The 13,411-nt window shown below is 43.4% G+C and overlaps 2 protein-coding genes across 2 annotated transcripts in view; one reads left to right on the forward strand and one right to left on the reverse strand.

Annotated features, from left to right (window-relative positions):
* The window catches only part of Sgcg (sarcoglycan gamma), a 34,088-nt gene that overhangs the window by 18,568 nt on the left and 2,109 nt on the right, over window positions 1–13,411 (forward strand). The window contains exons 4-7 of the mRNA XM_060391079.1: window positions 988–1,075; window positions 5,070–5,189; window positions 8,820–8,892; window positions 11,968–12,091. Coding sequence (XP_060247062.1) covers window positions 988–1,075; window positions 5,070–5,189; window positions 8,820–8,892; window positions 11,968–12,091 — 405 coding nt within the window. The remainder of the gene's footprint in view (window positions 1–987; window positions 1,076–5,069; window positions 5,190–8,819; window positions 8,893–11,967; window positions 12,092–13,411) is intronic.
* Sacs (sacsin molecular chaperone) overlaps window positions 1–13,411 on the reverse strand; it is a 107,221-nt gene that overhangs the window by 3,899 nt on the left and 89,911 nt on the right. The window lies entirely within an intron of this gene.

The raw sequence follows: 13,411 nt of genomic DNA on the forward strand, positions 1-13,411 counted from the left end.
TTTAAAATTCTATTTACTGTGTGTATGTGCATGCATGTGCCTGTGTAAGATCAGAGGACAACTTTTGGAAGTTGACTCTCTTTCTCCATGATGGGATATGGGATCTGGAGACCAAAATCAGGTGGTCAGGCTTGCACAGCAAGGTTTTGTTTTGTTTTAAATCTACTGAGACATCTCACCTACCCAAAACTTAAATATTCAAAAGTACCCTGGGGTGTTCCAACACACATATACATTGGGTAATGTTTAAATTAGGTCAAACATATTTCCTCCAAATTTTTATAATTTTTTTATAATTTTTTTATTGTGGAAGAACTGAAAAAGTGATGTCTTTTATCTTTTTGAAATGTGCAGCGAGTCACGGTTAACTATGGTTCCACTGCTCCATTGCACCCCACAACATCTTGTTCTTAAAGAACTGTGACTCATACCCACTGATGAGCATTCTCCACCCTACCACCCCACCTCCTAGCCCCCTCCACCCTCACTACCTTCTAAGAGAGAACATCTTCTTCAGACCACACAGCTGATTGGGCCTGCATTCCCTGTCTTTCTGTGTCATGCTTTTTGCTTTTTGTGAGCAAACTTTTGCACTTAAACATCATGGTATTTCTTGTAGAAATTCTCCAATGTATCCCCCAGAAATGCCTTGAACCCAGATAACAATGACAACTAAAACTGAATGTCCTGGCAAAGATAAATTGCTAATTAGAATCTGTTTGCCTTGAGAACTAATTAACATGTTAGGAGCAGTATTTTTAAACATTATAAACTCAAAGGATTGTTATAATCTATTTTTAAAAGTTAATATATTTATATCCTGATATTAATGTAAATCTGAGGTTTTAAATGTTTTTGCTGCAAACATATAGAGTCCCAGTAATATCTATATCTATAGATCTGTATCTGCAGTTATATAGAAAGTGTAATTGTAAGCTATATGTAGACATAAAAGTGTATTTTCCTAATTTTGTAAATCCTCTCTAGGACTCATCTCTGCTTCTGCAGTCAACTCAGAATGTGACAGTCAATGCTCGAAACTCGGAAGGGGAGGTCACAGGCAGAGTCAAAGTGGGTGAGTTCAACATTCTCACAGCAGCTCACTTCATAGACTTCACATTCATAAACAGAGGGAGGCTCCCTCTAAAGAATTGCAAGCTTAGTTAGAAACAATAAAACATGAGCTTTCTAACCTTTGTGGTGTTCATAGAGAAGAGTTAGCACCAAGAGGCAGAGGGGCAGTGTGCAGGTTTATGTGTGTGTGAATGTGGTGGCAGCCAAAGGCCAACTCCTGCTATCTTCCTCTCCCACTGAACCTGGAGCTCACCCGTTTGCCTACACTGGCTGGCCAGTGAGTTCTGGGGATCCCCCTATCTCCACACCTTCAGCATTGGGGTTATATGTGTGAGTGGCCACACCCAGCTTTTATATAGATGCTGGCTAGGGATTGGAATTCAAGTCTTTACTGAGTGCCTGGCACTCAGTAAATAAATTTATCAACTGAGCACCTCCCTAGCCCTTGATATTTTGACCAAAACTATTTCAGTTCCAGGAATACAGGCTTATTAAGGTTAGTGCAAGGAATAGAATATTTATTATATTCAAAAGACTATAATATCTGCCAATGTCCAGTTTAGCTAGTCCCAAGAGAACAGAGACCAGGGCCCAGAACCAATTGCAAATCCACACTGTCAACAGCCTTTCCTTCTCCTTTCCCACCCTCCTTATCTCTTTCTCCATTTTCTCTCTCGTATTTGCATCCCTTTTTCCCTCCCCCACCTCCTCTGGCTGTGTCCCCCTGCTTTCCAATGTCTGTTCCCTCATTTTCACAGAGGGCACAGTGCCTGCCACTCACAGAGCACTCAGCTTTCCCTGGTTCTCAGCCACTTACTGTAGTTTTCAAAACCAGCCAAGGGTTCTCCAATTAGGCAAATTCTAAATTCTCACCACAGTCCTCTTAGCACCATTTTTTTTAAATTCCTTAATTGCCTGCTGTTTTTAGGTGTTTAAGGGGTTTGTTTCATTTTTCTCATTCACGCAGTGAGCATTTGTCAAATGCATCTGTGCTGGATCCCACATGCTGTCAAATAACACACAGGGGACACATAATGACACATAAGGGGTAGGGGAATCTTTTCAGACTCACAAAACCTGCTTACTCATTTGCTTGTTCTTGATTGTTTGTTTTTAATGTAATTTATCAGGGAGTTTGGATATTGGTAAATTACCTGTGCTTCATAGGAAAGAAGATGGATGTTCTGAAGTGGGAACTTTTTCTTTTTTTATAGTATGTGAAAAACATTTAATGGAGAACAAATCAATGCAGAGATAAATGTGCACAACAAGAATTTTCTTAATTACATGTTTTAAAAGAGTAAATTCTTGGAGAATGGAGTATAACGTATGTTGATTGCACTCACCCCTTTCCTCAAGGGGAAAAATTGCATCTTCCGTGTGTGGGCTGTGCATGCGCCCCTGGATGTGTTGTCACGTGTGTTGAGGACACGCACCTTCAGGTGTGCACACATGTTATGTGTGAATTCAGAGGTTGACACTTGGTGTCTTCTTCTGTTACCTTCCACCTTAAACATGGAGGCAGGCTGTCACCAGAACCTAGAGCTCAGTGATTTGACTATTCTAGTAAGGCAGCTTGCTCTGGGATCCCCTCATCTCTGCCTGCCTAGTGCTGAGACCACAGGAGGGCTGCATGCCCACCAGCAGTTACATGGGCCTTATACATACACAGCAAATGCTTTACCCACTGAGCAATCTCCCCAAGCACAACACAATTTTTTTTTCAATATTTATAAATGAAAGGGGAATTCTTGCAAACGCAGACAGCTAAAAGAACTGTCAGCTAAAATGGACGCAGACTAGCTCCCCTCGGCGACTGTGTTTGCCCTGGCCCTCCTCCTACCTGTATCCTGCAATGGTGGCACTCCGTCTTTTGCTGCACATGTAATTCCCACCTCCAAGAAACTGTCAGGGGTTGTGCAGATTTAAACAAAAAGTTTCTCACTGAAAGTGTTTTTGTTTTTCCTCAGTTGCTAACTGTAATGAGTGAAACCACCAAACTAGACCACTCTGTGGGTGGAAAGATAGTTTATTGGGGCATCTGGGGTATCAAATTGCAAGGCAGTCTCTTATGGAGTGAGGGACAGACAGCAGCCTGGGAAAAGGCAGGGGAAATCTTGCCAGGTTTATGGTGACAGGGAGTGGTGGAAGCCATGGAAAGTCATGACAGCAGGAAGCAAGACCTTGATTCTGGGACCACAGACCACACTGTTGTGGTCTGAACAAAAACATATCCCCCATATGTTGGTGACCCAGTTTTGGAAGACTGTGAAACCATTAGGAAATGAAGGCTCATTGAAAAAAGTGGGCCACTGTGGATGAGACTTGGGGTTTTACAGCCAAGCCCAGTTCCTGTTTACTCCCTACTTCCTGCCTGTTGATGCAGTGTGACCAATGCCTCTTGCTCCTGCCCCATACCTTTTCTGCCACAAGCTCCTAGAACCAGAGGCCAGAATAAACCCTTCCTCCAGTTGCTTCTGTCAGGAATTCTGATGCAGCAAAACAAATAATAAATGGGCCTTCTAAGACTGGCCCATGGGAAAACACACTGGCACTGATGGTTCCTGCTAGAACGTGGAACTCCCTCTTCTGAGCACCAAATCCCAGAGACACCAATCCCACAGAACAAATTTTGAGGCAAAACTTCTGAGGCATTTGTAGGAGGAAGTGCACCAAATATGAAGAAGAGGCTAAGCATTGCATCACAGAAGGAGGATTTCTGGAGATTAAGATAAAGGAAGAGGATGATGAATGTACCAGCGTTGGGGCAGAGTGGGATGCCAAAGTGGGTCTGTAGAGATGTCTTACTCTTCCACGAAGAAGCAAGAACTTGCCAAGAGGCTGGCCAGCACCCTCATCAGTTCCCATTGAGGTCTAACTCAGGAAGGGCTCCAGAAACACACACTATGAATGGGGGATAAACTCAGTGCTGTTCTGAGAAGCCCAAAACCGAAATGTTCACATTCAACAAAGTGCCACAGATGGATCAAGAAAACAGTTATGTACTGTCACTCAAAGATTGTTAACACTTGCACAAAATGTCCAAGTTTGGAAGGAAGGCAAAAGTAGCAAGTGCAATGGTCAGAAAGATCAGCTGAAGAGGGTATGTGGGGAGGAAAATCAAAATGAGATCATTTTCACTCTCACAAATAAAGAGAAGAATGCTCCCACTCTCTCTGCTTTGTCCCAGAATGCAGTTACAAAGAAGGTGTGTTCTTTCAGAGGAACCTGCTGGTGCCATGTTGCATTCTTTTAGAAAAAACAAAACAAAAACACAACAAATACAATGATGTAACTGAGGACCTTAAAGCACACCTCCACAGTGACACACTTCCTCCAACAAGGCCACACCTCCCAGTAATGTCACTCCCTATGCGGCAAGCACTCAAACACATGAGTCCATAGGGATCACACCTAGTCAAACCACCACAGTTGTCAAATAGTGAAACTAGGTGCTTTCTTTCTTTTTCTTTCCTTCTTTCTTTCTTTCTTTCTTTCTTTCTTTCTTTCTTTCTTTCTTTCTTTTCTTTCTTTCTCTCTCTCTCTCTCTCTCTCTCTCTCTTTCTTTCTTTCTTTCTTTCTTTCTTTCTTCCTTCATGACAGGGTTTCTCTGTGTAGCCTTGGCTGTCCTGAACTTACTTTATAGACCCGGCTGGTGTCAAATTCACAGAGATCCACCTGCCTCTGCCTCCCCGAGTGCTGGGATTACAGGTGTGTACCAATGCACCTGGCTTTCCAGGTTTTCTTAAGAAAAAGAAAAATAAGCAAATTGTGAGCTTTAATTCCTAACCACCTCTGTCACCAAAACCATTTTGTTTTCAAATGTCTGTATTATTATTGTTGTGGTATCAGGGATGAGGGTCCTGGTGCACATATGAAACCGGTCAGGTCATAGTCCATTGTTTGGTAGCGGGAGACACAACAGTTGTGGAAACAGAGACTCGGTGCTGCTTAGAGTCAGCACTTTTAATCCACCATACGGATTGCTCTTTCAGGTGCCCAGATGGTAGAAGTCCAGAGCCAGCGCTTTCAGGTCAGTTCTGAAGCTGCCAAGCCACTGTTCACCGCTGAGGAGCAGGGCATCGTGGTCGGCACCGGCAGGCTGCGGGTGACAGGTGTGTGGAGGTGGCTAGCTGCAACTAAGCGCTCAGGGCTCTGCTCTCCGCTAAGGAAAAGCAGCTGGCTGTGATAACGCTTCTTCCTGGCCTTGCCTTTGACATTCTGTTTGTGTCTGAAGGACGAGGCCTTCTTCAGAGAGCTTTGCCCACCTTCTTCTTTCTCCTCTATCTCTTTTCTAGTCGCTGTAGCTGATGGCTTATGCTTGTCTCTGTACAGTTCACATATATGTTTTATCCCCAAGATGACGGGTACTTGGATAAATACACCATGTGTCTAAAAAAAACCTGCTTTTTCTCTGGTTGAGTTGAAAGTTAAATTGAGCCCTTACTGGGCTCACCTTCAGTGTAAAGAGTTCTATGAAGAGCATTTTCAGAACCTGTTGCAAACTCGCTTGCTATGCTTCTGGAAGACCACAAGTCCAGGCAGACAGGTGTGACTAAGCTGCTTGCAGAATTATCCTGCACTAATCGGAAAATCAACAGTAACATTATTCTCGCACACAGTTTCGGAGAAGTAGTCTCAACCCCCAGCACACAGTTCTATGCATATATGCATCGCTCCCGAGCACACTGTAAAGTGATGGCCTAATGTTGCAGCCTCCGCCAAGGAAGCAGGGTGCTGGCTTCCTTTCTTTCTAGATGACTATGGAAAGCCAACGATAAATTAAAGCAGGTGGCAGAGGGGGCATGTGCCTGTAGTCCCAACAATCAGGAGGCAGAGGCAGAAGATCATGTATTTGAGACCTGAGCTACTGGGTGAGGCCTACACACACACACACACACACACACACACACACAGCTGAATAAGTAAAAGAGCAAGTAGCTAAGTATCTGGCATAGAATCCATTGGCCCAGTGTACATACGTACATTGGGTCTCTAACCTGTGATGGCTCAGCTTGTCTGCCTTGTGATAATGGAGACATGGCACATGGTTAGTAGAAACTAGTTGAAAATTTTAAATGTGGATATTTTCCTGGACTAACACTATGTGGTCCCGTCCTCGTGGCTAGACAGCAACAGTGAGCAATGCTGTACCCGCCAGTCAGCCCCTGGATCGCATTTGACTGAGCCGCCCCACTCTGCAGGGCGCTGTGCTGCTGAGATGGCCTGGCTGATATTTCAGGCAGATTCAATGTATCTTCCACTTGAGAATATTATCATTTTATGACATGGTTATTTGAACGTAGCACCGTTATAAGTTCAGGGCTGTCTGTATTGAAAACATTGGTTTTTTTGACCTGGATGCCATTTCTGTACTAGTTGCCAGTAAGTTGTCAGTAGGCTTCTCTCCTCATGGGTCAGAGCATGTTGGTATCACCAATCTACTCTTGCTGGTGGACCAAGTGCAGAGTCAGCCTAGCTCCTGGAAAGTATCACTGCACTGCAGGGCGTTTAATTTTAAACAGTAGAGAAAAGAGTATAAACAGAAACTTGGATTTCCTCAAACCCAGCCATCCATTACAGAGAATGAACCGTTCCCTAGCCCAGGACTCCTTTCAGGTTATAGCATGGTAAGCGAAACAGATGAGGAAACTGAGGAGCAGCTGCAGTGTAAGTTACCTGCTGCGTCAGGGCCACCTCTGGGGCTTGTTGTGTCTGTGTCTGTTACATTTGTCCCTAGAATTTCTGGCTTAGTAGTGTTCCTTTTCTTGTCTCTGTGACAAAGCATCTGCCAGAAGCAACTTGGGGGGGGAAGGCTTGTTTTGGCTCACAGTTCAGGATACACAGTCTCTTGTGGGAGAGAAAGCATGGAGACTGAACCTGCTTACTCTGTGGCTGAGGGAGCTGATGGTCCAGCCCGGCTTTGCACATCTCAGAGGTTCAGGAAACAGCAAGAGCTCAAGACAAAAAATGCTAAGAGGAATGGGCCTCAAGGCCTTCCCCTAGCAACCAGTGTCTTCTGCAGCTAGGCCAGCCTCCTAAAGGTTCCATACCCTCACCAAATAGTGCCAACAGCTAGTGACTAGCAATGACACACATGTGCCCCGGAGGGTAGTTCCCATCTATGCCACAAACAAGTAGGTTTGGTATAGGATGTAAGAATGAATTTCTAACCAGTTCCTGGTTGGGTATCAGTGGTAGACCTGGAACTGGAAGCTAAAATAAACCCTTTTCTACCTTGTTGCTTTTGGTCTTTGTGTTTATCAAGACAATAGAAAAGAAACTAAGACAGCAATTGGCACCAGGGTGTGGCCTAGGAAGAGGTGTGGTGTAGGCAAGAGGTGTAGCCTAAACCGTGGGTGGAGTCTGGTTAGAGGTGAGGTCCAGGCAAGTGTGGGTCCTAAACCTGGGATGGGTCCTAGTCATGGGTGAAGTGTAGGCACGAGTCCCACCCAGGTAGGAACTGACCTTTGGGCTGGCAGAACCTGGGCCACACAAAAGGCCAGGACAAATCACAGTGGGTGTACGTAGATTTAAGCACAGCTGCTTAAATCTCTGCATATGCCCATAAAACTCGAGGTAAGAAATACTTTAAATATAACCTGAACAATGGATTAGCATTGCCCTGGTAACCTCTGCCCAGAACATTCATTCTTGTTTATCTGCCCCTTTTGTCCCGCTGTTTTACTTGAAATGATGATTTATGACAGGTTTGCACTAACCGCCAAGGCCATAGTCTGTCCTGCTGCCCTAAGCTTGATAAGTAGCTGTGCTTTAACCACAGCATGGCTTTCCAGCCAGCACTGCTTGTTATTTAGGTAATGAAGTCTACAGCATGCAGATTTAAAAATGCAAACTCTGGTCTCCAACAATAGCTAAATGTAGGATATGACAAACAGCGTGTCACCTCTTCTATGTATCTCTACCCCCTAGGCACATTCTTGCCTGTGATCAAATGGACTGAGGGAGATATGCTCGTCCCAGAAACACAAGGGGGGTATTTCAGATGTTTAGAATTCTTTAAATCTGTTCTGCGGGGCTATAGAAACAAATGACATAAGACACAGCTGTTACACACACACACACACACACACACACACACACACGAAACTTAGTATTACTGAAATACATATAAAAGGATGCAGCGTTAGTGTGAGTTACTTCCTTTTTCCTTTTGATGATTAATATCATTCTCTAGTTTTAAAATAAGCCTGTTGGTTTGTAAAGCGTGGGGAAAACATCACACTCTACTGATAAGTTATTGTGGTGGCCTCAAAACATACAGAAACTGTAGTGCCGATTTTTCCTGAAAATTGGATCCACAGGCATATGAAAGAAAGAAAGAAAGAAAGAAAGAAAGAAAGAAAGAAAGAAAGAAAGAAAGAAAGAAAGAAAGTAACACAGACTACAGGCTCAGCATCCCTTACTCAAAGTGAAGTGCTTGGGACCCATGAAATATCTGCACGTGCATGCATAGCTAGCCAGCCGAGGATAAGGCTCCCTTGTTCTCTAGTGTGAAGGTAACCACCATGTTACGGTGGGTTTCGGGAGCTTGCCTTGTGACTGCGGCCCTTCATAGGAAGTCGGTGCTGTAACTTTCCACTCTGGATGAGTAAGTTAATTCTCAAAACCTCTGGTATTAGGGGTGCTCAGCTTCCTGGCTGGACAGGCTATTTAATTTGGCTGATGCCACTTCTTGTACATTTGTTCTGATACATCTCTGGGCTTCTACTTCTTTTTTTTAGGGCCAGAAGGAGCAATTTTTGAACACTCAGTGGAGACACCCCTTGTCAGAGCGGACCCATTCCAGGACCTTAGGTAAAGAGTTTACAACAAGGTGTGCCTGCAGACAGATGCTTACAATGTCTCCATGTCACTTCTTACTGCACTAGTTGCCTTTATTTTCAGGGCCTTCAACACATAACTATCTGGTCATTAGTTATTAGAACCCAAAGCCTTGTTGGTTCTAAACTTTATGTGGCTTCATGGCATTTCCTCTCTTGTCCCTACTGAATCTATTCAGGCTCCATAGGACATCAAGGGTCTGCTCATCACATGCCTGTCAGAGGGACATTACACAATGGATACTATTTTAAATGCTGTGTTGCCTCTGTATCTGTCATGGTTGTGATGGGTGGATGTTCAGGGCCCTACATGGGTAGGGCTGTGCCTGGCAGTCCTTTCCTCCCACACTTGACTTGAGCCTCCCACACTTGCGCACCTACTACCCCTTCCCACCCCAGGCTTTCAAACAAACTCTTCCTTCTGTTACACTATCCATCCCTACCACAGCCTCCCAAAAACAAAGCCTCATGAAAGAGTACAGTGCCCCACAGAGACTTTGAAATTTGAAATAAGCATTCTTGAAAGTAAATTTACTCCAACTGTATGTGTGTGCGTGTACATTTGTGTGTCTGTGTGTGCATGTATGTAGTTTTCATTGAGAAAATAATGTTATAAAACCAAGTATAAGATAAATTCATATTTGCAAAAATGTTAGAAAGCTTTGTTATCTATGGTAAAATTCACATCATTTATAATTTACCCTCTTAGCCATATTTAGTGTGCAGTTCTTTGGAATTAAATATAACTAGAGTGTTTTGAACACAGTCCATGTCCAGAGTTTTTTTTTCTCTTTATGCTGAAATTACATCATTCTTAAATAGTTCTTCATCTCCCTCCCCACCTCAGCCCTGGTATCTAACACACTACTTTCTACTTTAGTGGACTTGACTGTTCTATGTACTTCATGTCACAGGAACATACTACATTTCTTCTTTTGTGACTGTTTCCCTTGGGCTAATGCCCTCAATCTTTGATGTATCTGTGCATGATGACTGAATAGTTTTGTACATAAGTTTGCTCCTAAAGAATTTATCTGTAATTCTAGGCTGCTGGGTATCATGTAGCCACTGTTAATTCTACTAATACCTTTTTATGTCAAAGGTCAAATTTACACACACACACACACACACACATACACATACACACACACACACACACACACACACACACATATATATATAAACACATATTTGGCTTTTTGAGACAGGGTTTCTCTGTGTGTAGCCTTGGATGTCCTGAACTTGCTTTGTAGACCAGGCTGGCCTCAAACTCACAGAGATCCGCCTGCCCCTGCCTCTGTGAGTGCTGGGAATACAGGCATGAGTCACTGTGCCCAGCATCAAATAATATTTTTAAAATAAAAGGTCTATTATAGTAAGGATATAGAATGTTCCTCACAGGCTCATGTATTTGGGCAGTAGGTCCCCAGTTCATGGCACTGTTTGGGGGAGGTATAACACCTCAGGAGGTGTGGCCTAGTTGTAGGGAACAGAGTGGGGCATGTGGGTTATAACCAGTTTCTAACCCAAATGCCCTTTGCTTCCTGATCTACCAAGATGTGAGCAAACTATCTCAAGCCCCTAGTGCTTGCTGCCATGCTGTCCCAATCACGATGGACTGTACCTCCTTAAACCATGAGCCAAATAAATCCTTCTTCTTTTAAGTTGCTTCTTAGAATTTTTTATTACAGAGAGAAAAAAAGTAACACAGAAAATTTGTACCACCACATGAGGTTATTGCTGTGGTATACTGACTATTGGGATGTAGATCTTTGGAACCAGTTAGTAAATGTGGAAAATAAATGTTCCCACAAGCTAGTAAAACCTTCAAATGTTGTACACGGTGTAGTGGGCGATTCTGGTAGATGTTCAGAAACTACAGAAATGCAGACAGTAAAGACAAATCAGGAAGTTTCAGACAGGCATATGGATTCTATCAGAATTGAGCTAGAGGCCATTTGTGTTATATTTGGTAAAGCATCTTCACTATACATGGATAATCCTAGTTTCTTGGCCAAACTAACCTTTCAGTACTATCTCAACATTCTAGCCATCTAAAGACATTTGTAACAAAAATCAACAGTGATGATAATTGAATTATAATAATGCTCATTAATTTCATAAAGGCTCATAAAATCAATGCTAAACAATTAGTATCAATGAGGATGAAGAATATCTTCTTAAGGCATAAACTTATTTAATATCTTATAAAATAATTCATTAAAATCATCTTGAAATAAGATAGACATTTTAGAGATTCACTTTAAAGTGAATGCTACCACTTTAAATCTATTCCTCTCAGACTTAAACACAAACCTGTTGGCTTACTGACTCAGTTTTGTTTCTGTTGCTGTCACTAGTAAGATGCTCATTTCTTTGTTACTGTCTTGGTTATTGTTAGTTTGACAGAACGTAGAGGCACCTGGGACAAGGGATGCTCTGATAGACTGTGGACATTTCTGTGGGACATTTTCATGATTGATGACTAATGTGGGAAGACCTAGCCCACTGTGAGCATGCCACCCCTGGGCAGATGGCCCTGAATTATGTAAGAAATCAGGCTGGGCAAGCAATGGAAAGCAAGCCAGTGAATAGCATTTCTCCACAGGCTCTGCTTTAGCTCCTGCCCTGGCAACTCTCAGTGATGGACTGTAAGGTATAAGGTGAGATGATCGCTTTCTTCCCCAAGAAAGCACTTTGGTCACAGTTTCATCACAGCAATAAAAGGCAAACTAGAATGCTTATTTCTGGATTTCCAAGTGCAGGGAATGTCAATATCCATGATATTCATGGATATATCCATGATATATTCAAGCTTCTTGAAGACTCTGCATCCCTTGTTAGTTACACTTCTACATTAAGCCATGTGCTAAAGGCCTGACACGGTGACTCACTTTCTCCCTTCAGTCTGTTGATCCTCACTGGCCCAAAACCACTCCCCTAGAGTCATCTTCCTACTTCAGTCTTCCGAGCAGCTTGGGCTCTGAAGCTTCTTGTCTGCTGTGCCCATGTCAAGGACACCTTTTAACATTTCCCCCCCTCATTTCAGGTTAGAATCCCCAACTCGGAGTCTAAGCATGGATGCCCCAAGGGGGGTTCACGTTAAAGCTCATGCTGGGAAAATGAAGGCCCTCTCTCAAATGGACATCATCCTGCAGAGCAGTGATGGAATGGTGAGCTAACGATGGGGTTCTGGTTGTACACGCTGGTGAGGCTCCCGAGTGCTGCATCCACCAGCACATCAATACGCTAGCCTCCCACTGTTGGTAATAAGACACGATGCAAGGCAGAGCATAGACAGTGTGGAGGAGGAGCCCAATACACTTAAGCACCAGAAAAAGCCACGGAAGGTTACATTCATCCTGTCGAGGGCTCACTTCCTTCCACTGGCATCCGCATCACCAAGGAACATGTTCTCAGTTGTGTTGTGGAAAAGCACTGCAGACTTCAGGGACATGCAGACAACATCAAGTTTTCCATTTCCTCGTGACTTCATGTTTCCCAGCTTGGCTATTACTGGTGTTGTGTGTAAATAACAGCTGTCCTCTGTTGTTGCTCAGAGCCCTACGCTTTCTTGCACAGAATTTAGTGTGAAATAAAATGAACAAGGAAAAACAATTTTCTTCAAAGGTCAGCTACAGTAAGTTTCCTTTCTAGGACTCAAGTCCAGAAAGATAGTATAACAGCCACATCCTACACCATGACTTGTACAACTTTTTTAATTAATAGAAGGTGAAAGCTCAGGCTCAGTCAGTGGGGAAACCAGGTATTCCAGGCTGCCTGTACAGTCTACAAGAAAGCAACAGGTTAGAGCATAAGCTGATTGCAGTCATAACATGCAGATTGGGAACTTGCTTCTGTGTTCAAATAAGGCATTGGTTCACAAATTCTTTTTAAACAGCCCCATCAAATATCATTTTGGAGTATGGGTGTAAAAATGTGTACTATGCTCCTGTTTCATGTGTGTGTGTGTCTGTGTGTCTGTGTGCACACACACACACACACACACACATAGTGCTGTCACCAGCACAATGGGGGTGCATGATTACATTCTCCCTCCCCAGCTCTGCCCCAGGCTTGCATGGGGAGAGTTAGCAGAAACTACTTGTAAAGCATAGTGCAAGGAGAGCAGGGCCCAGGGCTATTGCAAGTCAGGAAGCCTGGTCCCTGTGAGTTATCAGTCCTATGCTTCAAATATATTTGTGAATTCTGGAAGGTCTGCTGGCTCTCTGTGCCTGTCTCCTCATTAAACAAATGGGGGAAATATTTGCTTAATCATGTCTTGAGACACTAGTATAACATTTTGAAGTGACATTCATATAACACAAGTAGGAAAATGCAGTTAGAATGCATGATGATACCCCAAAGAAGGTCATGGGAAGCCACTCCAGGTCTGGGGACAGAATCCAGCCAACGGTCACCTACAGTGAAGACATGAACATCCTCTGCAAAATAAAGCTTAGGAACATAGGAGATCCAGAGTTGACAAGGTC

Source organism: Meriones unguiculatus, chromosome 9, assembly GCF_030254825.1.
Source record: "Meriones unguiculatus strain TT.TT164.6M chromosome 9, Bangor_MerUng_6.1, whole genome shotgun sequence".
In the NCBI taxonomy this organism is placed as follows: Eukaryota; Metazoa; Chordata; class Mammalia; order Rodentia; family Muridae; genus Meriones; species Meriones unguiculatus.